The sequence below is a fragment of the Aphelocoma coerulescens genome, chromosome 26, assembly GCF_041296385.1.
Source record: "Aphelocoma coerulescens isolate FSJ_1873_10779 chromosome 26, UR_Acoe_1.0, whole genome shotgun sequence".
Lineage (NCBI taxonomy): Eukaryota > Metazoa > Chordata > Aves > Passeriformes > Corvidae > Aphelocoma > Aphelocoma coerulescens.
Genome location: NC_091039.1, coordinates 2,270,068 through 2,292,782, shown reverse-complemented (window position 1 = coordinate 2,292,782; position 22,715 = coordinate 2,270,068). Strand labels below are relative to the sequence as shown.

General features: G+C 53.2%; 2 protein-coding genes across 2 annotated transcripts in view; one reads left to right on the top strand and one right to left on the bottom strand.

Annotated features, from left to right (window-relative positions):
* The window catches only part of LZTR1 (leucine zipper like post translational regulator 1), a 35,799-nt gene extending 24,257 nt beyond the window's left edge, over positions 1-11,542 (top strand). Inside the window, exons 13-20 of the mRNA XM_068995631.1 lie at positions 91-274; positions 2,116-2,285; positions 4,072-4,228; positions 5,536-5,662; positions 6,737-6,886; positions 7,098-7,203; positions 7,910-7,990; positions 10,737-11,542. Of these exons, the coding sequence (XP_068851732.1) occupies positions 91-274; positions 2,116-2,285; positions 4,072-4,228; positions 5,536-5,662; positions 6,737-6,886; positions 7,098-7,203; positions 7,910-7,990; positions 10,737-10,853 (1,092 nt within the window). The 3' untranslated portion in view covers positions 10,854-11,542. The remainder of the gene's footprint in view (positions 1-90; positions 275-2,115; positions 2,286-4,071; positions 4,229-5,535; positions 5,663-6,736; positions 6,887-7,097; positions 7,204-7,909; positions 7,991-10,736) is intronic.
* A 1,942-nt stretch (positions 11,543-13,484) lies between these two features.
* RNPEP (arginyl aminopeptidase) lies at positions 13,485-21,674 on the bottom strand. Its single transcript, XM_068995632.1, has 11 exons — positions 21,238-21,674; positions 20,765-20,905; positions 19,000-19,148; positions 18,352-18,468; positions 18,000-18,235; positions 17,111-17,224; positions 16,744-16,856; positions 16,299-16,407; positions 15,490-15,714; positions 14,738-14,880; positions 13,485-13,746 (listed from the first exon to the last, which is right to left on the bottom strand). Exons 1-11 carry the CDS (start codon positions 21,655-21,657, stop codon positions 13,582-13,584), a joined length of 1,932 nt encoding a protein of 643 aa, XP_068851733.1. The 5' UTR covers positions 21,658-21,674; the 3' UTR covers positions 13,485-13,581.
* Positions 21,675-22,715: the final 1,041 nt, after the last annotated feature.

Sequence of the window (22,715 nt, the reverse complement as noted above, 5' to 3'; positions counted from 1 at the left end):
TGGAGTAAGAAGGATCCTCTGGTTTGGTGGTAACTTGTGTGCACTGGCACAGCCTTGTGCCATGTTTGGGTGGTTTTTCTGTTTCATTAGAAATCAAAGCAAGACATTGAAGAGGAGGGACACACCACATGCCAGAAGGATGGGATTGGAGGGAACGTCAAGCTGTGCCGACTGCAGCCGCTGCTGGAAGTGCCCATCCGCGAGGCCGAGGCCCAGCCCTTTGAGGTGCTCATGCAGTTCCTGTACACGGATAAGATAAAGTATCCCCGCAAAGGTAGGGCAGCAGGTGAAGTAACACTGGCTCAGGGAGGGGAGGGGAGGGGGGCAAACGTGTTTTGAAACAGCAGAATCAAGCATTTGCAAGTGATCAGTCCTGTTCTGAGCACTTAATTACTAACCTGAGATTAAACGAAAAGCAGATTTTTATCAGAGCATAATAACCATGCTTTTTTTTTTCCTAATTCTTTTCAAATATCAAGGAAGAAGAAGTTCTTGATCATTCCAAAGGGTGTGAAAACCCAAACAAACAAAAAATATTGTGGTGTTTTGAACATCACAGCATCCTACTTGGAAGGACCATGTATCTAATTCCTGGCTTGGCTTATTTCCTTTTTCTGATATTGTTTTGATCCATTTTAAACTGTGCCCACTCAGAAAGGTGTGCAAGCCAGTATTTATCACCTGTTAAAAATCCAGTCTGAACGAATGCCTCAAGAAAGGAAAAATCCATTTGATGCATTCATTGAAGTTCTCTGAGTTAAAAACACTTGTGGGCAGAGAAGTAATAGCCAGAGATCTTGCAGCTCCCACACAGGGAATCCAACTCCTGGCTGTGTGAGTGGTGAGGGCTGTGGGGTGATGGGAGTGAGGCTGGATACAGCAAGGAACTCCAGCTGCTGGGGGCTGGGGAAGCTGCAGCCACGGGGCACAGTGAAGTACAGTGAAGTACAGCTGCCCTAGCACTGAACTTTGCTGCAGCTTTCACTCCAAGATCTTCCCTTTCTGCAAAGGTAGTTCTCAGAAAAAAAGTGGTATGTGTCCATTTGTGTCAAGGCTTTCCCTGTGAGGAGGCCCATCTGAGAATGATCCCACTGAATGGGGGTCAGGGAGATGCTCCCTAGATTCTGCTGACATTGCCAGATCCTGCTCCCAGCTGTTCTCTGATCCTCGGTACCCTCACCTTGGGACTGGCTCAGGCCAAGGGAAGGCTTGGACCCCTGAGCTCTTCCCATTGTTACAGGCTTCCCAGGCAGGCTGCCCCCTTCCTCCAGTCCATGAGAGCATCTCCCTGGTGCTCCCCTTTCTGCTGGGATCCTCCATGGGCCCTGCCCTGCCCATTTGTATTCCTAGCTGCTCCTCTCAGTTCTGAGAGCAGCACCCTGGGGAGCCATCCAGAGGCTGAGCTAATGGAATTGGGCATGCTCATCAAATGGGATTTTCCAATTAGCCACGGGGAAGGCACGTGACATGCAAGAGGGCTTTTCTCTATTAAAAAGTAGTTAGAGCAGATGGGCAGAGCTCTTCTGTGAGGAAAGCAAAGGCCATGGGGGATTATTCCTTGAGCTGGTGTCTCAGTAGCCCCATTGCAGTGGCCGGCAAGGGTCCCCTCTGCCCCTCTCTCACTTCAGCCCTTGTAGACCACCTGTGGGTCTGTGCAGGCTGAAGCACAGAGTGAAAGCACAGAGTGCCTTCATAAGGGTCTGGCAGAATCAGGGAGCTGATTGTTAATACTGTGTAAAACCCAAGGACTCTGGCAGGGCTGTTGGCAGCTGGGCACTGTGAGAAATTAGTCTGCAAGCTCTGGAGCTTGTCAGGGATTTTAAAGACTTCACTTTTTTTGGAGGGTTTCAGAAAATTGTGATTCAGATTGTCACAAAATCTTTGTCTAAAATATACTTTGGAGTGGCTTTTGCATGCTTCAAATTTGAGCCTCCTTTTCTAGTATTGATTCAGATTTTATCTAACCAGGAATGGAATTTTTTCCCCCATAAAAATACTCCAGTCACTGCCTGTTCTACTATTCCAATTGCTCTGGTTGATATAAAAAATACTTTTAGAAGGGTTCCTCTCTTTGTTCTGTGAGCTGTCCAGCAGTTTTCCCTCTTGCAATTCCAGGTCATGTGCAGGATGTGTTACTCATTATGGATGTGTACAAACTGGCCTTAAACTTCAAGCTCTCTCGGCTGGAACAGCTCTGCCTTCAGTATATTGAAGCATCTGTAGATCTGCAGAATGTGCTCATTGTATGTGAGAATGCTAACAAGCTTCAGCTGGATCAGCTAAAGGTAATCACATTCTGCATACAAAGTAACTGATAAGAAATTTTTAAAAATAAAATTTATGTAATTAATGTTTGGCTGAGCTTTTGCAAATGCACCACTCCTTTAATTACAGTTGCTTGAGTATATTTAGCATGGGTTGTCCTGCAGTGGCTTGTGATATTATGTAGGCTTTTTTCAATAAGTGCTCGATATTTTTGCATATCTGCTTTGTAGAATGTCAAGGGCAGAGTGACTTTGGTTCTTCATCAGTTCACTCTTGCTGCAGCAAGATGGAACCAGTGCATTGCCTGGTCTTGCTGTGTTACATACACTGAGACTGCAGATAGGTTCTTTCACCTGGACAGATGGAAAAACTAAACTCTGTTCTCAGGCCTTTGCCCTGAAAAACAAAATGTGCCAGTGGTTCTCTGTCTCTGTGGTGGGTGGGGGGCTTTTGGGTGTTTGGTGACAATCAGGGTAGGGTTGACCCCCAGCTGCAGCCCAAGAGGTGCTGGCCATGCTGATCCCAGCTCAGTGCCCGGAGCCAGTTCTGCTGAACCTGCAGGGAAGCAGCTCCTGCCCCCAGTCCAAGAGCCAGAGCAGGACCATGCAGTACCTGCTGATGATGTTCAGCCTGTGCACACCAGTGACCATGTTGCTGGTGGCTGCAAGCACAGTGAGGCTGGAGAAACCAGTATGCACCACCACTTTGGAGAGGAAAGGCCTCAGGAGGACAGCAGCAGGGTCAGCAGCAAGTCTGTAAATGCTGGCACAGCCTTTGATGCATGGCACCATGGTGCCATCAGCTGCCCAGAAGCTCAAGCATTGGTGGATCTGGTGCCCCCACCTGCCCTGGCCACCTCTGGGGTGACAGGGGCTCTTGCACATGGCTCCAGTCAGGCAGGATCACCCTGAGCTGGCATCCTGTCTGCTCAGGTGCTTGTTAGTCCTCATGGGTGGGTCCTCTGTAGAAAGCTGCTCTTTGTGGCATCGCAGTCATTGTTTAAAACATTTCACAGGGGAGTCCTGACAGATACCTTTGGCTCCCAGGTGAAATAAACTGGCAGGAAGCAGAGAGTAGTAATGATTCTTTGGGTGAACTTGTACCCGCTTTATGGTGAGCTGGTATAGATTGCATTTATTGCTTATTAAAATGTCCTGAGGGAAAGCCTTGGTTCATACTGAGAAATGAAGTGCCCTTTTTTTTGTCTCTAACTGTTTAGCATTAGGTCTGGTTCATTTGTCACCTTTTCACCAGACTGATTTTTGTAAGAAGTTTATCACACAAGAGCCTTCCAGAGCTCTTGAACTGTTTGCTGTGTTTACAGAAAATGTTCAGGCAAAACCCACACAAGGAATCCTGCAAGCTCTTTGGACCCTTGATGGAGAGTGTCAAGAGTTAAGATCTCTCCACGCTTTTAATTAACTTTTGGTATCTAATTATGTTAAGAGTTACTATGAGGTAGCAATCAATCTTCATTATCTCTGTGAAGTTTTCAATATCTCCTGAGATTCCTGTATTAGAAAGCTTTGGAGCAGCTCAATGGGCAGTTAATCTCTTCCTTGTTAGTATTTCTAGTCAAATTTTTCTAGATGCTTAGAATTGTACTGAATTTCCTGTTCAAGTAGGAGCCTAAATGGTCATTTAGGAAGGATAAGGATATCATTGTTTGATAGTTCCAGCTGCAGGATCCATGTGGAGGTTCAAAGGAAAGGATGGCTGATGGCATATGTAATGTGTAACATTTATGGGATGCTGTAAGATGACTTCAACCATGAATTTTTTAATTAATATTGGTGTATTTTTAAGGAACATTGCCTGAACTTTGTGGTGAAGGAATCCCATTTTAATCAAGTCATAATGATGAAGGAGTTTGAGCATCTTTCTTCATCCCTCATTGTGGAGATTGTCCGGAGAAAGCAGCAGCCTCCTGTCCGAACACACTCTGACCAGCCACTCGACATCGGTAACCTTCCTGCTTTATGGAGTCATTCCTTGTGCTGGTTTGGCATTGCTAATGGTTTGTTTAGCCTGGGAGGATACTGGGAAGCAGCCCTCTGCAGCCCACCAGTTCCCAGTTGGGATAACTGCTCAGGCTCTCTCCCAGACAGAGACAGAGCACAACAGTTCTTTTCCCAGTGAGTTTCAGTCAGAATGGTGTCCCATCAAAGTGCATGGGAAACATAGTCGTGTTCTTGCAATAAACCATCTTGAGCCTGTTCAGAGAGATGAGAGAAGGAGCAGAAGGGTGTCAAGAATGATCCAATAAAAGGCAGTGGACAGTCACTCTTAAGTGGCTGAAGGGTGACAGAGCCAAGCAGGGAACCAGCCTGCTTGAAGGTGTTCACCAAGGAGGAGCAGGAGGATGGAGGAAGATCTTGTGAATAAGGCACTGCTCTGTGTGCATGTGTGAAAGGAACAGGACGAGGGGAGGGGAAGAGAAATATGTGATTTACAGTTTTATCGTGGAATTCATCAAGGGCTGATTTGGGACTAGTCTTACTCAACATTTTAACACCCTGACACACAACACAAGGAATGTAATAATGAGATTTTCTAAGGTCACAAAGTTCAGAGGCATTGGCAGTGTTGGTGTGGAATGCTGCACAAAAATAATTGGGAACTGGAGAGAAAGAGAAGGAAGATAGTCCTGGAAGGTCAAGTAGAAAGGCCTTGGCTGGCATTTTTCCCAGGGAGGAGAGGTGCACTGGCTGGGAAGGTGGCTTGGCCAGTTGTGTATCCAGAGCTGGAATGGTGTGAGAGACCCAAACACTAAAATCTGAAAGATGAACTTTGAAAATATGAGTAAGTTTGGAGCAGACTTGGATGTGCTCTATTTATCAGTTGTGTATTTACAAAGGTTGATTAAAATATTGGATAAAAGAAGCCTTTGTTGCTGATTTGGGAAGGATTTTTCATTAATACACAAAATTTTATATTCCTTGTGGTTGGAAATAGTGAAAATGGAAGGGAAAAATCAGCTTTCATATCTGCAGAGAGCACCTGTCAGTGTGGCCAGAGCTGGAGTTTGCTGTCAGTGGCAGAAAGCAGAGCTGATAGGTTTGGTTCTGGGATGGGCAGCAGGCAATGAGTTGTGGTGGGGAAGGATGAAGCTCATTTTGCTCCACGATTAGGAGGAAGGACTTCACTCAAATTCATGCTGTGAATCCCAAAGGAAAGAGGGGCTGGAGCTCTGGCTTGGCCATGTATTAGTTCGATAGCACCTGGTTACCTGGAACTATCATGTCTTTATTTCATTATGTTTGATTTCAGGAACATCCTTAATTCAGGACATGAAGGCTTACCTGGAAGGAGCTGGGACTGAATTCTGTGATATCATCCTGCTCCTAGATGGGCACCCACGGCCAGCCCACAAAGCCATCCTGGCAGCTCGCTCCAGGTGAGCCCTGTTCCTGACAAGGCAGTGTGTGAAGGATGGAGCAGTGCTGGGCAGCCTGTGCTCAGCTGGCTTGGTTTAGAAGACAGGGAGGAACTTAAATCTGCATGAAGTGTTAAGATGCAGCTTTGCTCAATGAGTGTAATAAGCCTTTAAGCAGTAGTGATTAAATTTTTTTCCATTTGATACCCAGCAGGGAAAGATAGGAAATTAGAACTGCAGAGATTCTCCAGAGGGTGTGTGAGAAGCTGCACTGCAAGACAAAGCATCGATAAAATCACAGGAAGGGAAAAAGGGTGGGAAACATAAGGTGGTTTCAGTGAAGTGGAAAGCAGCAGATGTCCACTGAGGTCAGAAGGAGCCTTTGACAGTGAACAGTTCGTATTGTATCATGTGGAACTTGAATTTCTTTCTCACTTTCTGATATTTAACACTGGTTATGAATAAGCATTAAAAAAATGGTGCCTGCCAGAGACTAGAGTGTTCCCATGCTTTATGCAGAGAAAGGAGTCCGCCCTGCTGAAGGTGGGACTGTTCTCCCTCCTCAGGGAGAAGTGGATTTGTCCTGCACTTGTGTGTTCTGTGGACCTGCACCTTATGTTCCACCAAACATTAAGTGTTCACATAAAATTTCTATTTCAAATATTGTCACAGGTTTTTTTTGCAGACCCAGTAACAATATTCAGTATTAGTTACTGTGGTATTTTACCAGAAGCATTTCACAGGTCTTAAAACAGCCCTGATGATTGGCAGCCTGTAGATACCGAGGAAATTCATAATGCTTTAAGCTCTCTACTGGGTCTTATGCAAATTAAAGAAAAAATCAAAGCACCATGTGTCCTAATTTTCAAGAAACAGACGAATTTCAGGTAGTTTTGATGGTAATTAGGGGGATTATATTTGGAGTTTTCACTGGTAGACATATATGAAAAAAATAAATGAGCAGTGTTTTTGCCCAGGTTGTCACCTGAATTTGTTGCTTTGGAAGCTCCAGTTCTGAATAGCAGCCTTTGAACGATACTGGGTTAAACCATCTGTCTGCAGAATGTGTTAGATCAGTTTTATTTCCCTTTCCAGTTACTTTGAAGCCATGTTCCGTTCCTTCATGCCAGAAGATGGGCAAGTGAACATTTCTATTGGTGAAATGGTTCCCAGCAAGCAAGCATTCGAGTCCATGCTTAGATACATCTATTATGGAGAAGTGAACATGCCTCCTGAAGACTCCCTGTATCCTTAAATTCGAAGGAATTGAAGGATCTGTCTCAGTGCATGTCCAGCAGGTCACCTTCCTTTTGCTTTGGATTGCCTGGCACAGGCTGGGAGGATGTTCTCTCAGGAGGGCACCAGCAGGCTCTGCACTTCCACTCCTCACATGGATTTGTTTGCCATCAGCACTCTCACCTTCTCTTTCTGGTTTATTCCTCAATGGGATGAGTAGATACCTCTTTGCAGCACCTTACTACTATGGCTTCTCCAACAACAGACTCCAAGCCTACTGTAAGCAGAACCTGGAAATGAATGTCACAGTGGAGAATGTGCTCCAGGTAATTGTTCCCAAGCACTTTAATTAATCACTTAGAGGAAAGCCAAGGGGTCTGGTTAAGTGGGTACCCCCAGTGCCAGGTCACTGAGACTGCCCAGACCCTTCCAGTGGCAGTGGCCCTATGTGATGACCTGTGTGGGAGCCCAGCCTTCAACAGCAGTGTTCCTTACCTGGTACTGTGTCACTTCTGTTCCCGTGCTGCAGGGTTCAGCAGGTGCTGCTCACCTGGCTTCTCCTGAACTCTCATCCCCTGTTACAGAACTGTTTCTAAAGGTCTTTTTTAGATGACCACGTGCTCAGCACTCAACTGTAAACCCTTTTTGGCAGACATTTGTTCCAGGGCAAATGATGATCTGCAGGTGACAGACATTAGTCTTGTTTTATCAGTGATGCTGACAGGATCTGGCAGTGGAGTTTGAGCTAACAAAAGATATTGTGTGGTAAGAAAGCCCCCAGTGCCAATGCCAGCTTCCAAGCAGGCAGCCTGAACATTTGCAGCACAAGCAGAAGCAATTCCTGCTGATTAGCTCTTGAGGACTCCATACATTTTAAATCCAAGGCTTATTTTTGAATAGTTCAGAAAAGATTCAGTTTGTAATGCAAAATGGAGATGTTCCCTAGCTAAGAGGAGTTACCTGCTCTGAGTCAGGACTGTTTGTGCATCTGAGCTCTGCAGAAGGGAAATCACATTTTTGCTCCTGCTCTAGATTTTAGAGGCAGCTGACAAGACCCAGGCCCTGGACATGAAGAGGCACTGTCTGCACATCATCGTTCACCAGTTCACCAAGGTTGGTTGCATCTTTTCTGTGGCTTTTGAGAGCTGCTGTCCTCTGTCACTGCCTTGGTTAAAGACATGTTAATATAGAAATCAGTATAATTCTTCCTCATTTGAGACAGCTGAGAGCTGGCTGCATGTTACTGACACTTGCTGACAGGACTGCTAAGCACACTTCTCACACCAAAGTAAATGGAAGACTAGAACAAGCTAGTCTAGAAATGTGAAGCCCTTCCAAGCCAGAAGTTACCCAAAGTTGCTTCCATTTCCAGTTGTTCCAACTGCTAATTTTGTGCCATGCCCTCGTTGGATTCCCATGTGTATAGCAGGGTAAATTTGTTGTATATTGAGGGCACAAATCTCTCCCTCACTAGCAGTTATCAGTGTGCTACTCATATTTCCCTTGAACTATTCTCTGTCATACATGTTATATTGTCATGTGCTCTAAAACAAATTACCATGTCCTGGCTGGGCTCTCTGTGATTTCCATGTTCAGCAGTTGGACTCCATGGTCCTAGAGGTCTTTCCCAATCTTAACAATCCTGTGGTTCTGTTTTGATGGGATTATGCATTAGTGGCAGGAAAGGTCAAGAGCCCAATGTGCTGATACTCCTGTCCTCACTTGAGAGAATAAGGATATTGTCATTTAATTGTTCCTATGAGATGTGATCCCTCCATGAGAGTTCCCCAGCATGTCATCAGTTCATCGCTCTACTCATTAGCATTGCTGAAATAGGTAGATAAATCATAGGAATTGGGATTTCTGGATGCTACACACATACTGGTAATAATTCCCTAGTTAATATTCAAGTATCTCACTCTCCTTTGTATATTTAAACTCACAATCCTCCTGGGGAAAAAGAGCACTGCTACGTCCCATTAGTGTCTGGAGAGGAGACAGGACGGTGTTCAGGCTCTTCATTAAATGCCAAAGTTGCTGGAGCATGACGCATTTTACATTCAGAAATAACTGAAAATGCATAAAAAGCATTGAGAGGGGAGCCAGCATCCAAGAATCACTCCCAGAGGAGAGTCCACAGTGTGAGGTTGCAGCCCCTGCCTTCTTCCTCTCTGTTTTCTTCTGGCCCCATGAGTCCTGCGGAGCAGCTCGGTTCAGCAGGGATGGGGAATGGTCCCACTGCAGGGTACAGGACATCCCTGGGGTTGGGGTCAGTGCCTTGCAGCAGCTGAGGGCTGAAATATCACAGTATCACTTCCCAGTGGAGGCCACAGGAAGACAAAGAGGTGTGATTCTCCCCAGAACATACAGAGGGAAATGGACATTGCAACACTGGGAGGCAGCGATGGGAGCTGGAGGGCGTTCCTCAGCTGTACTTCCTCACCAGGATGTGGGGAAATGTTTTATATTTAAACTGTTGACTGGTAGAACAGTGTTCATCAAAACGTGGCTGGAAGACTGTCAAGCAGATGTGCATGGAGAAATCTCAATTATGCAATGTTTTCCCTTGGACTGAGAGGCCTCAGTGTGTGATTCTTGGCCTGGGCTGGGTGACTCAGTGTGCCTGGGCACAGACACTCTCTGCTCTGCTCCTGGGCCAGCCACGGGCTCTGAGGGGGATTTGTTCTCGGGCACAAGCCCGGTGGGTCACCAGGGCTCAGGCAGGCCAGGTCTCTGGCTGTGGGATCCCCTGTTCTTCCAGTAACTTAACGCTGTTCTGGATTTGGACTGTTAAGGAGTTTTCCTCACAGCAGGAACATTACTAAAAAGCTGTTTCCCAGAGGTTCACTGCTTTGGGCAATGTGTTTACAGGCTCTTGTGTGTCAGTGTTGTGCAAAAGCCCTAATAAACCTGCTGTTGTGACGTGTTTGTAGTGACACCCTGATCTGTTCTGCAGTGCGTGCCTGGGCTGGGGGCAGGATCCCACCAGTGCTAAGGGGGTCTCTCTCCCTCCCTGCCAGTCCTGGCAGATCCTTAGACTGGGGATATTGCTACAAGCACATCCTGAGCCCTTTCTGAAAGCATCCTCAGCCATTTCCTTCCTGGCCTTCAAAGGTTGCTCAGGACATCTTTATTGTTTATCCCAGTGCAGCTCCCTAGAGCCAGGTGATAATCTCAGTTCAGGTGAGGCAGGTGGGTGAGTGGGGCACAGTCTGCCTGGAGGCTGGGTGTGTGTTAGTGCCTCTAGACAGAGGGATTACTGGCTCCTTACCATGAGGTTGTGGAGAAGGGAGGAATGTGTAGAGCTCCTTTTTGCTGACAGTTGAGCTTCTGACCAGTCCAAAAGCATGCAGTTTGTTGTAGATTCTCATCTATCTGATGTGGTGGAGGTTTTTGTTGGCAAGTGCTCCAGTGACCTGCTTTGACTGCAGGAGGAATGCCAGCAGAACCAGCATGGACACTGAGAAGAGCTTTTCCACAGGAGCAAAGCGATCCGGCCCTGAGTCACATTTTTGGTGCGAAAACACAGAGCTCAGGCTGTGCTGGTGCCCAGCATTGCTCTTAGGAGAGTGCTCAGTCGGTGTCTTGTAGCAGTGGGGCTGTCAGTACCAACAGAGGGGCAGCTCTGGGGGCAGATTCCTGCTGCTCTCCACTCCCAGCAGTCTGAATTTGGTTCTAAGCCCCCACTGGAGCCCCGTGGTCTGTTCCCTGCAGCCCAGCCCCACAGCTGGGATCTTGCACCATCTGTGCCCAGCCTGACTTGCTGTGGGATGCCCAAGGGTAAAAGGGTAATACCTGAGCTGTGATTTTGGGAGGGTTTTAATTTCTTCCTGTTTTTTCTGTTTTGTTTTCCTTGAAGGTCTCCAAGTTGCCAAATCTCCGCTCGCTCAGTCAGCTCCTCCTCCTTGACATCATAGATTCTTTAGCTACCCACATCTCAGACAAGCAGTGTGCAGAGCTGAGCGCAGACATATGACATGCCGTGGTAATCCACCTTCTCATTTGTTCTTCAAAAACACTGGCACTGTAGAGCTGGCTCTCTGGTTTACTGTTACGTGTTGAGCAGCTCAGTGTCTGCACTCTACAGCAGCCCTGGAGGAACAGGAACAGCTGAGGTGCTCTCTCTGGATTTGCTGCATTTGTACCTTTGTGCAGCGTTTGGACTTGGTTACATTTGTTACCCAAATGTAGACTTGAAATCATTGCAGGCAGGCGTGAATTAATTCCACATGGTTTGGGGAGTTACTACGTTAATAATTAAGTCCATTATTACTTTCATACTGTAAAATCAAGCAGTCATGAGTAAGAGTCACTAATCCTTTGAAACACAATATTTAAAGAATACTATTTAAAGAGCTTCAGCTGACCCAGCCCAGGGACTGTAAGGGGAAGTCAGAACAAAACTGGGAACAAGAGCACGTGGTGTTCACAGGGGGACTGGCCCTTGGACCAGAATGCAGTGACTTTTCAGAGACTCCATGGTGTGGATTGACAGATAAGCCCCTGTGCAACTGCCTGGATTGGTGGGCTGTGGGAATCCAGACCTATGCTCTGCAGCAGGTCAGAGTAGAAGATTACAGCAGTCCTCTCTGGCCATCAAATCCATTAATCCTGTCTTGCTAAGCCTTTCTAAATCTATTTATTAATAAAGAATTAACTTCTTCTCCTGGCATTTAATGATTGACTTGGATTTCATTTTGGAAAAAAAATTAAGCAAAAAACGTTCTGTGCTTGATGAAGGTCACATTGTTAAAAATAAGTGTGTTACATCTTGTTACTAATTTTATATTGAAGTGTCTCTGTGAGCCCTTGCCTTTGCAGGAAGGTGAACGAAGGTAGAGTGCCCTTCCCAGCCTGTACAGGAGCAGCTACTGCTCCCTCCCCTTGCAGCCCCCAGCTCTGTGCTGGGTGCTTTCCACATTGCAGAGTGGAGAGGAGCTTCACCTTTCCCCCCAGCCAGATGGTGTTGGTTGGAGAGCACCAGAAATGTGGTGTTGGTAAAGTGTCTGGTGGTGGAACTGTCCCAGCCCTGCCCAGAGCCCTTGGGGCTGCCCCGGGAGGGAGTGACAAGCTGGGAATCAAAACCTTATCCTGCTCCAGCTGCAGGGGCTGCTCCCTGCTTGTCTAGAGCTGGAGTGGTGCAGGATCCCTGCCGAGACATGCAACTCCCAGCCCTTACATTCCCACCCTTGCAGCCGTGATTTGCATTCAGTGAAGTGTTCCTGGAACAGTTGTGGGCTCCTTGTCAGCATCCCACAGCCTGACACACCTGCCCGTGCTGCGGTGTGCCAAGGGTATTGTAGTCTGTGCAAGGGAGAATGTGTCACGCATTTCATCCAAGGGAAGTGCTCCAGGGACCACCCCGTCTGTCTCCCTGGTGGCTTGCTCAGGTGAGTCAGACCAGCGGTGACAGGTGCTTCTGAGAGCCAAGGGCACCTTTTAAAACAGAGGATTGTTTCCAGATGCCTCATAGATAGTGGAATCTCATAGCAGAGGTCATGTTAATTGTACTGACAGGATCTGTGTTCCCTGGGAAACCAGACTGGCAGCTGGAGAAAGGTTCTACACTGCAACTTGTAACAGCACTAGAGTTTATTTCCAGTAAGGCTGATCCACTAGAGGACACCCATTGCCCAGGGAAGCCTCATTCTCTCAGGCTGAACAGGTTGGTTTCAACCATGCCACAACCAGAAATAACTCACAAGTGGGCTCTTTAAATCCTGAGCCCACTTGTGAGGAAATGCATGACCTCCGCACCCTCGGAGTGGGCACTGTGGGGTCTTGGCTTTGGGGGTGGTTTGGGCTCAGTCATGGCTGTAGAGACCACAGTGCTGGGTCAGAGATTTAGTGTGTGAAAACTTGTAGCCCGTTGTGATTTGCTTCTGGGCTGCTGTTGTGCAGAGTGCCAGGACCGTGCACCTCTCTGAGAGGACACCCCTGAGCTTCCCAGGAGATCGCAGGATGGGAGGTGTTGTAGGGGCCTCACACACTGTGGGGTATACATGAGCTTCCCAGGGCAGTTAGGTGTTCTTGTTACCACCACCTTGTTATCATTATGGCCAGCAGGCTCCCAGGATGTTCCTGCAGCCTTGGGCAGTTTTGTACTGGACTTTGTGCAGTCATATCTCCCTGCATTTGATAAGGAATAAGGCTCTCCAGCTTTGTCTTACTCCTACAGTCTCTGCCACATGCAGGCCCCACTGGCTCTTTAAAGCCCTTCGGATTGCTGGTGGGAGAGCAGGAGCACCCCTTTCCTCCAACCCAGTGCGAGCTCCAGGGTGGTGGCAAAAAGCAAGGTGGAGGAGCAATGCCCAGCTCCTCTGGAGCAGCAGCTCAGGGCACTGGAGCCAGGAGGTTCCAGCTTTGCCACACTGCACCAGCTCCCCATGTCCCTGCTGCCACACGGGACCTGCGGCAGCTGGGCAGGAGCCTAGCAAGGAGCAGTGTGGACCAGGGCCAGGAGCTGCTCCAGCCCTGCAGGCACTAAGGCCAAGCCCATCCCACCAGTGCCAGCACCACCAGGAGTGCCCAGAGCAGGGCTGGCAGCGGGGCAGGGAGTCACTCTAAGGTGGCCCGTGGCTCACTGAGAACAGGAAAAACACAGAGAAAAAATTACACATTTTAATAAGGAAATGTGCAGTGCGAGGGAGGCACCGAGGTCCTGCCAGCAGGAGCACCGGCGGAGGGAGCAGAGCCCGGCTCCCTCACACCTCAGCTCCCCCCAAGCCCAGGATCTTCTTGACATAGTTCTGGACGTTGACGTGGAGCTGGGGGGCCGTGGCAGAGAAGGTCTCCATGGCCAGGGCCCGTGTGGCCTCGGAGCCGCCCCACATGGCGCGGTACAGCGGCAGTGTGTACTTCTGCTTGCCCTGCGGAGACACAGCGGTCACCGCCCCGACTCCGCCCGGCCCCAGCGGTGACGCCCCCCATTCCCCGGCCCCAGCACGGTGCCTCCAGCACCGCCCTGCTCTTAGCCAGGCACGGAGCACATGCGAATGGCACAGGCTGTGGGCAGCCCTTGGCACTGCAGCACCTGGAGAGGGGAGAAAACCTGGACCTTGGAGAAGGACCAGACCCTGATAAGTTCATGAAGTTCAACAAAGCCAAGTGCAGGGTCCTGTACCTGGGTCAGTACAGGATGGATGGAGGGATGGAGAGCAGCCCTTCAGAGAAGGACTTAGGTGACAAATTGGACATGACCTGGCCATGTGCTCTCCCAGCCTGGAAAGCCAACTGTGTCCTAGGCTCATCCCCAGTAGTGGGGGCAGCAGGTGAAGGGGAGATTCTGCTCTCTCCTCTGCTCCCATAAGACCCCAACACTGGAGCACTGCATCCAGCTTCGGAGCCTCCAGCACATGGACAGAGCAGGTCCAGAGGAGGCCATGGAGATGCTCTGAGGGCTGGAGCCTCTCTGCTCTGGAGCCAGGCTGGGAGAGCTGGGGGAGAAAAGGCTCCAAGGAGACCTTAGAGGCCCTTCTGATGCCAAGAGAGCTGGAGAGGGACTTTGGAGTGACAGGACAAGGGGGAATGGCTTCCCACTGCCAGAGGGCAGGGTTGGATGGGATATTGAGAAGAAATTCTTCCCTGTGAGGGTGGTGAGGCCCTGGCACATCCCTGGAAGTGTTCAAGGCCAAGTTGGAAGGGGCTTGGAGCAACCTGGTCTAGTGGAAGGTGTCCCTGCCCATGGCAGGGGGTGGAATGAGATGAGCTTTAAGGTCCCTTCCAACCCAAACCATTCTGTGGGATTATCAAAAGCAAGAGCCAACCCCTGTCTCTCTGGCACTGAAGGCCCTGTGCCCCATGCCCTTCCCTCCCCACTGGCATGCTGCTGGGCACAGCCACCACTGATCAGGGACAAACCTGGCTGTGCAGGAAGTCCTTGACTTTGCTGTACTCTGCCTCCAGGTTGTTCTTGAGGACGATCTGGCACCAGCGCAGTCGCAGCTCAGCGTTCTGGGATGTGGAGATCTTGGGGTACATCTTGCTGAGCCTTTTCACATTGCCTGTGAGAGGGGAGTGGTCACCATCCCCCACGGGGCTGCGACCCAGCTCCCAGCCCCTGCTCCCAGAGAACCCTCTGAGTCCATCCCAGCTGTGCTGCAAATTCTCTGGGATCCTCCCAGCCTCAGGTCAGCCCCTGGCCCCTGCCCAAGCACCCCCCACCCCCAGCTCTGGAGCACCCCAGGCACTTGCTGGCTCTGGGCAGGACGGTGCCTGTGTTGGGCCTTCCAGGCTGGGCAGCCCTGCAGGGCCACGTGCTGGTGGCTCGGGGTGCCAGCACAAAGTGGGGGGAGATTCCTCAGCAAAGAGGGCAAGGAGAGTGGTGGTGACATGGGGACACGACAGCCCAGCGGAGCCAGCCTGGGGACAGCAGGACTGCACATGTTCCCATAAATCCAGGGACATGCTTCCCCTGGCTCTCCATCCCCCACCACACTGACCAAGGCCTCCCTGGCACCAGGACCCACAGAGCAGTTGGAGAGGGGCTGATGGGCACACACCCGTGTGTCCCCTTGATGTGCCCTCACGTCCCCAGCCAACTGGCTGGACTGGGGCATGTCACCCTGTGTCTCCTCTGGGCACCAGAGCCCTGGGAGTGACCTGGCACTCACCTTCAGGCAGAGGGGATTTCTGCAGGACCTGATCCAGGAAATAGACCAGCTGGTACGTCCTCCAGCCCGTGATGTCCACGGCTTCGATCGCCTCCATGTTCAAGCCGTCGGCTGCCCAGAGCTCTGCCAGCTCATCCGCTGGTCTCATCAGCTGCTGCCCCGGTGACAGGTCAGGCAGGTAGGGCGGCCAGCCCGGCGTGTTCAGCCAGCGGTCAAACTCAAACCCTGCAGCGAGGCAGGAGGGAGAGCTGGGAGCAGATCCCTGAGCCCCACACCAGGTGCTGCTGCCCAGACCTCCCACTGCCTTCTCCCAATGCCACCAAACCTGCCCGAGGACGGTGAGGCTGTTCAGACACACGGGCTCAGGGTGTGCTTGTGGGCAGCAGCCTCACCGCCACCCGCTCAGCGGGATGAGCTGGCTCCAGCATGGAAAGCTCCTGCCAAGCCTGGATCTCGGGCAAGGCTGGGCCAAGCCCAGAGTGCTGGCTGGGCCTGATCCCAGTGCTCACCAGACTCACCAGGCTGAGTCATGGACACCCTATGAAACAGCACCCAAATGCGGAGCAGGGACTGGGTTTGGATGGAAAAAAATCAGGCTGAGCCAGCACGTGCCCAAGCCTGGGCCTGATCCCAGCTGGCCACTGCCGTGTCTCCTCTGAGAGAGCCAGGCCAGCAGCAGCAGCATCTCCAGTAAAACACACAAACCAATGTGCAAAGGCTCTGGGGGATATGGATGGCTCTGACACCTGTGGGTGTGGGGCTGCAAAGTGGCAGCCCCTGTTCCCTGGCCAGGATGGGGCTGTGCTGACCTGGGATGGAGTCCACTCCTTTCTCCTTCAGCTCTGGGAAGTACTCCAGGAAGAACTCGAGGGTGTCATCTGCAGTGATGCTCTGGAACTTGAACCTGTTCACGTAGGCCTGTGGGGACGGATGGGGCTGATGCCAGACGCTGTCACCCCAGCAGTGCTGCCCAGCCCTCTGTGTGCTCCACCTCACGGGGGAACCCATTCCAGCCCCTGTTCCCTACAGGGGCTGCCCAGCCCCCTGCATCCCCAGGGATACCCCTCAACATTCCCAGCACCTGCTGCTAGCACAAGGCCACGCTCTGCCCTCATCTCATTTCCCTATTAACATTCCTGTTTCCCACCTCTTCTTCCTCTCCCCAGCCACCCTCTCAGCCTGTCCTTCCCAGGGTCCTGCTGTGCCCCAGCCTCCTGCCATGGCATTTTGGATAACTTTGCAGCTCACACTCACCTGGAGGAAGGCATCAAACTTGCTCTGGTTGCCCACAAGATGGGCCAAGTAGCTAACAAAGCAGTACCCCTTCTCGTAGGGCGTTTCATTGTACGTGTCATCGGGATTGACACCTAGAAAAAGGCAAAACCCTCAGAAACCCCCTGCCCACCTGCAAAACAACACAGCCCTCGTGTGCACTGAGATTCCCCCTTCTGTGCTGGGCGCAGCCCATCCCATCCCATCCCATCCCATCCCATCCCATCCCATCCCATCCCACCCCATCCCTCCTGCAGCCAGGGTGCTGGTGTTATTGCCAGCCATGGGACAGCCCAACTCCCCCCAGCCCGCCCGCCACGGTCCCGCTCCCCAGGGACACCCCACAGACCTGGCTCGATCACCACCCGCAGCTTGTTGAGCGGGTGGCCCTCCCCCGTGGCGTCCATGTGCTGGCGCAGGAGGGCCCTTCCCGTGGCAGCCTCCAGGCAGGTGTAGGGCAAACCTGGGCAGAGACAAGCAGAGGCATTCAGGGAGCCCGGCCAGACCCCTGCGCACTGCGGGCACAGCGGGCGCTGCGACGGGAGAGGAACAGCACCAGCAACAGGATCAGAGCTGGGAACCAACACATGTGGAGTTGGGATGGCAGAGCTGCAGGGAGGCACGGGCAACCCAGCCCCGGACAGCGAGAGATTTTTAGAGCCACTTCAACTCATATGGATGCAGTAAATGGTGCTGGGAGAACACGAGCTTCTGGACAGGACTGTGTGTCCAGGGGAGAGCTGCAGAAGGATGAGGAAGATGAGGCTGGCCAAGGGCAGTGCCCACATTCCTGGCAGGGGTTGCAGGGATCTGTCCATCTCAGAGCAAAGGCTACCAGAAATCACAGACTGGTTTGGGCTAGAAGGAAAATTACACATCATCCTGTTCCACCCTCTGCCACGGGCAGGGACACCTTCCACTAGACCAGGTGGCTCCAAGCCCCATCCAACCTGGCCTTGGACACTTCCAGGGATGGGGCAGCCACAGCTTCTCTGGGCAGCCTGTGACAGTGCCTCCCCAAACTCACAGTATCTAATCTAAACCTACTCTTTCAGTTTACAGAACCCCACAGGGCCTTGCAGCTGCTGCCCTTCACCTCTTCTGAGATGCAGCGCCGGCTCCATCCCCACCGGCACTCGGAGGGATGTGCTGAGCTGTGGGACACAGACCCCAGACCCACAGAGGGCTCAGCACCCGTGCAAGGGCTCAGCACCCCACAGCCAGGCACGGCCACGCACCGTAGACCTCGGTGGAGATGCGCCTCTGGGCGTACATGGTGAAGCCCTCGTTCAGCCAGAACTCGCCCCACGTGGCATTGGTGACCAAGTTGCCAAACCAGCTGTGGGAGATCTCGTGGATGATGACGTCCACCAAGGAGCGGTCCCCAGCCAGCAGGCACGGCGTGACGAAGGTGAGGCAGGGGTTCTCCATGCCGCCAAAGGGGAAGGAGGGTGGCATGAACAGGATGTCGTACCTGCCAGGGAAGGCTGGGCTCAGACCCCACTCCTCCTGCAGATGGGGCTGGGGACGGAAGGAAACTCTCTCCCCGCCCCTGGGGAACCAGACCCTTCAGGAACCTTCCAGCCATACCTGCCCCAAACATAAGGTCCAAAGAGTTTCTCTCCAACCACCAGGAACTCCTCAATCACCCCGTCGTACTCCTTCTTGGCAGCCTCGATCAGGCAGGGCTCGGCCCAGACGCGGCTCCTGGCCAAGCACAGAGAAGTTTAACCATTAGGGGACTTTCACCTTGTTGCCTCATCAGACAGAAATTGCACAGGTTTATTCCACAGTAAAATAAAACCCTGCTGATAAGGCATCTAAAGAGGCCAATAGTGCAAACTTCTGTGATTTCTTTCCTTGTCTGAATGTCAAAGGGTTTTTATATGGCTGCAGTGGCAGCCAAGAACTCAAGAAAGCACCAGTCTGTGAGGAAATGTGGGACCCTCCATGCACAGGGACCCACTGCCCTCATTCACATGAGGGGTGGCATGAGCAGAGCTAGGGACACAGGTGAGGGGAAGGTGAGGGGACACAGCACCAAGGCTCCTTCTCACTCTCCAGTTCGAGAAGGACCCTCATCCCATGAGCCCACAACCTGGTGACACAGACAGGGACTGACTGTGACGGTGTCTCTGCTCCCCAGAGCCCTGTGGAGCAGGGAGAGGCAGGAGGTGGCTGCCACAGGCGCTTCACTGTGCAGCTCCCACAGCTCTGGAACCTTCCTGAGCCCCTTACCTTGGGCCAACATCAGCAGACACAATGTCCCCAACAACCAGAGCAATCAGGTAGGAGGGGATTGGCTGGGACATCTTGAATACAAAGGTGTTGTCCTTCTGCTTCTCCCAGCTCGTGGCACTCATCACAGCCGTGAAGCCCTCAGGGACCTGAACATGTGGATAAAAACATGCATTAGATCCATGGTGTGCACAATGGGAGGCCAGCTAAGCCAGCTGGGACGCCACAATGTCTGATGGCAAATGCATCCCAGCCTGAAGGTGCCGGGGCCGTGGGCACTGCAGGCTGTGGGGCGGAAAGCAGAGCAGCAACAACCCAAGCTCCCACTCGGGATCCCAGTTGCATCTCTGCAATACTAGGATACCTGGAGCTGCCCCAGGTGCTCCTGGAGCTACCAGGAGATAAGGAAATGCTGGAGCTGCAGGTGTGGAAGGGCAGAAGATGCAGATCCCTCAGCTGCTGGCTCCCCTCCCAGTTCTTGCACAACAACTCATTTTTCCTGTTCCCAAGCCAACGTTGAACCCATGGCCAATCCACCAGCCTGGGCTGAGCCCAGGGAGACTGATCCAGTGTCCCCATCCCAAACACAGGGTGAGCCCCGTGGTGCCACAGGGAATACGGTTTCCTTGGTACAGAGCATCACCCCAGAGCTCAGTAACAGCCCCATCTCCTGGGAAAGCAAAATAAATCAATCCTGGCATCACCAGCTGATGCCACCATGTGCCACTGGCACCAGCTTGGTGTCACACCAGGAAGCAGCTCCCGTTGCCCCCAGCAGCTGCAGCGGCCCAGTGCCGGTGTCACCACGTGCCCACACGCAGACAAGGGGGGAGTCTGGGTTATTTAGTGCCATCTTTGGGGATTAGCAGCTGCTCCTTCCTGGAAGTTTGGCAGCCCCAGAACTGCCACCAGGACACAGCATGGCCCAGCATCACCACCCTCCTCCAGCTGTTTCCTCCCAAACTCAGCTCCTCCTGCTACAACTGCCAGGAGCTCTGGGCAGGACGGCCAGGCCAGCGCATGCACCCGCTCCCGGGCACCAGCACTGCAACTGGGGAGAGGCAGGAGCACCCTGGGGCTGCTTGTCTTCATTTAAAAGGGCATATAAGAGAAAAATCAGCCCAAGTACAGATGAGTGATTTCTCAGCTGGGGCCTGAGCTGGAGGGTTTGAAGCAGTGTCCCTGCTGTGATGCCCCAGCACTTTCCCTGCAAGGGACCCGACAGCTCAGAACCACGGAACAGTTTAAGCTGGAAGAAACACTGAAGATCATCTTGTCTCACCCCCTGCCATGGGCAGGGACACCTTCCACTGTCCCAGGTTGGTCCAAGCCCCATCCAACCTCGCCTTGGACACTTCCAGGAATAGGGCAGCCACAGCTTCTCTGGGCATCCTGTGCCAGGGCATCACCACCCTCACAGGGAACAATTCCTTCCCAATATCCCATCTATCCCTGCCCTCTGGCAGTGGAAAGCCATTGCTCCTTGTCCTGTCACTCCAGATCCTTGTCCGAAGTCCCTCTCCAGCTCTCTTGGAGCTCCTTTAAGCACTGAAAGGGGCTCACAGGTCTCCTTGGAGCCTTCTGTTCTCCAGGTGAACACCCCCAGCTCTCCCAGCCTGGCTCCAGAGCAGAGGGGCTCCAGCCCTTGGATCATCTCCATGGCCTCCTCTGGACTTTCCTTCCCAGCAAACTTTGTACTCATGGAGGGTTTTGCACCCACAGGGTGGGAGGGAATGGCTGGGGCAGCTCCTGGGGCTCTGCTTACCTTCACAGTGGCTGAGTAGGTGAACTTGACTGAGGGGGTGTCAAAGCAGGGGAAGAAGGACCTGTTGAGGACAGCCTGGCCCTGTGTGTACATGTAGGGCTTCTGCTTCCCTGCCGTCTGCTCAGGGGACAGCCAGCACACCTGGGGAGGGAACAAGACCCCAGTGAGGGGCTGCTCGACCACAGCTGCTCCCTGAGGAGGGAGCTGGGGAGGGGCTCCTCACCCGGGGGTGCTCTGCCCACCCCAGGCCTGGTGTTCCCTGGTTACCCCCGCAGCTCCCCCCGGGTCTGGCAGCCCCCAATCCACACCCAGTGTCCTCCCGGTCCTTGTGTCTCACCGGGCCCGGCGTCCCTTCCATTCACCCGGTCACCCCTCGGGCTCGGTACTTCCTCGCCCCCCTCCCCGGGCCCGATGTCCCCCAGTGTCCCCCGCTCATCCCGGGCCCGCTGTCCCCCCGGTGTCCCACCGCTCACCCCGGGCCCCTCGCCCGCCTCGTAGTCGATGAGGAGGGTGAGCAGCTGCCCGGCACGGGGTGCCTGGGGCAGGGCGATGTGCAGGGCGCTGCCATAGCTGGCGAAGGGCCGGCTCTCCACGGGCAGCGCCTGCCCGGCCGGGTCCCCGGGCCCGCCCGGCGGCGGCAGCAGCGCGGCGCGGCTCACGGCCAGCGCGGGGTGCGCGTCCAGCCGCAGCTCCGGCCCGCCCGCGTCCCGCTCGCACCGCAGCTCCAGCCGCGCTCGCCCGCGCAGCCGCCCCGCGCCCGCGGCCGCGAAGGACACGCGCAGGTCCAGGTGCAGGTGCCGCAGCGACCACGGGCCCGCGCTGCTGGCGGAGGCCGCGTCCCGCACCGGGGCCCTGTCCCGCACCGGGGCCGCGTCCTGCACCGGGGCCGCCATCGCCGCGCCGGGGCCGGAGCGGGGCCGGGCCGGGGGCGGGGCCGCGCAGGGGGCGGGCGCGGGGCGGTCCCGGGAGCGGGGAATGGAGAGGCGGGGAATCCGTGGATGGGGGTGGAGGGGATCCGTGGGGGAATCCGTCGGGGATCCGTGGGTGGGGGATGGAGGAGGCCCATGAGGAGATCCATGGATGGGGAATGGAGGGGACCTATGGGGAGATCCCTCGGGGATCCGTGGGTGGGGAATGGAGGGGCATCTGTGGGGTGGATCCATGGGTGGGGGATCCGTGACGGGGGGGATGGAGGGGACATGGAATGGGATACATGTTACAGGCATGTAGGGGGATCTATGAGGGACCTATGGGGGTTCCAGAAAGAATTCAGGAGGAGGGAGGAATCCATGAGTTGGGCAGAATCAAGAGAGATCTGGGGGAAATCGGGATGGGAGGAATTCGTTGAGGCGAAGTATCTAGGAGGATCTGTGGGTGGGGATCCATGTGGGGTCGGGGGAGGGGGAAGGCGGCAGAATCCAGAGGCTGGGAATCCATGGATCAAGGGAATTCATGGGGGGGCATCCCTGGACAGGAGGGTCAATAGGGATCCAGAATGGGATCCATTGCAGGGCTCATGTCGGGCTCCATGGGGAGAGGATGGGAGAGGGAGACCCAGCACAGGACTCCGTGGGAAGATCCAGGGGGAACTCGAGGAAGGATATAGATACAGATCCGTTGGAAGATCCAGTGCGGGCGGGTGTGTCCAGGGGTGGGGGATCCATGTGGGATCCGGGGAAATATACGGGGGATCCAGAGGGGGTCGAGATCCATATGGAGGAGATCCAGAGCCGGGGGTGAAGTGGGGCAAGATCCAGCAGGGAAGTCAGGGTGGGATAGAGGGAGAGATCCATGCTGGGGGATCTGGGGAAGGGGGACGTGGGGGTGGGGTGGGGGTGGATGGAGCGGGGTCCATAAGAAATTCGCGGGGGGGGTCCATGGGGGCTCCGGAGGGGTGCTTGGGGGGGGGGGGCAGTGTCAGGATCCATGGGGAGGGGATCAGGGATGACCC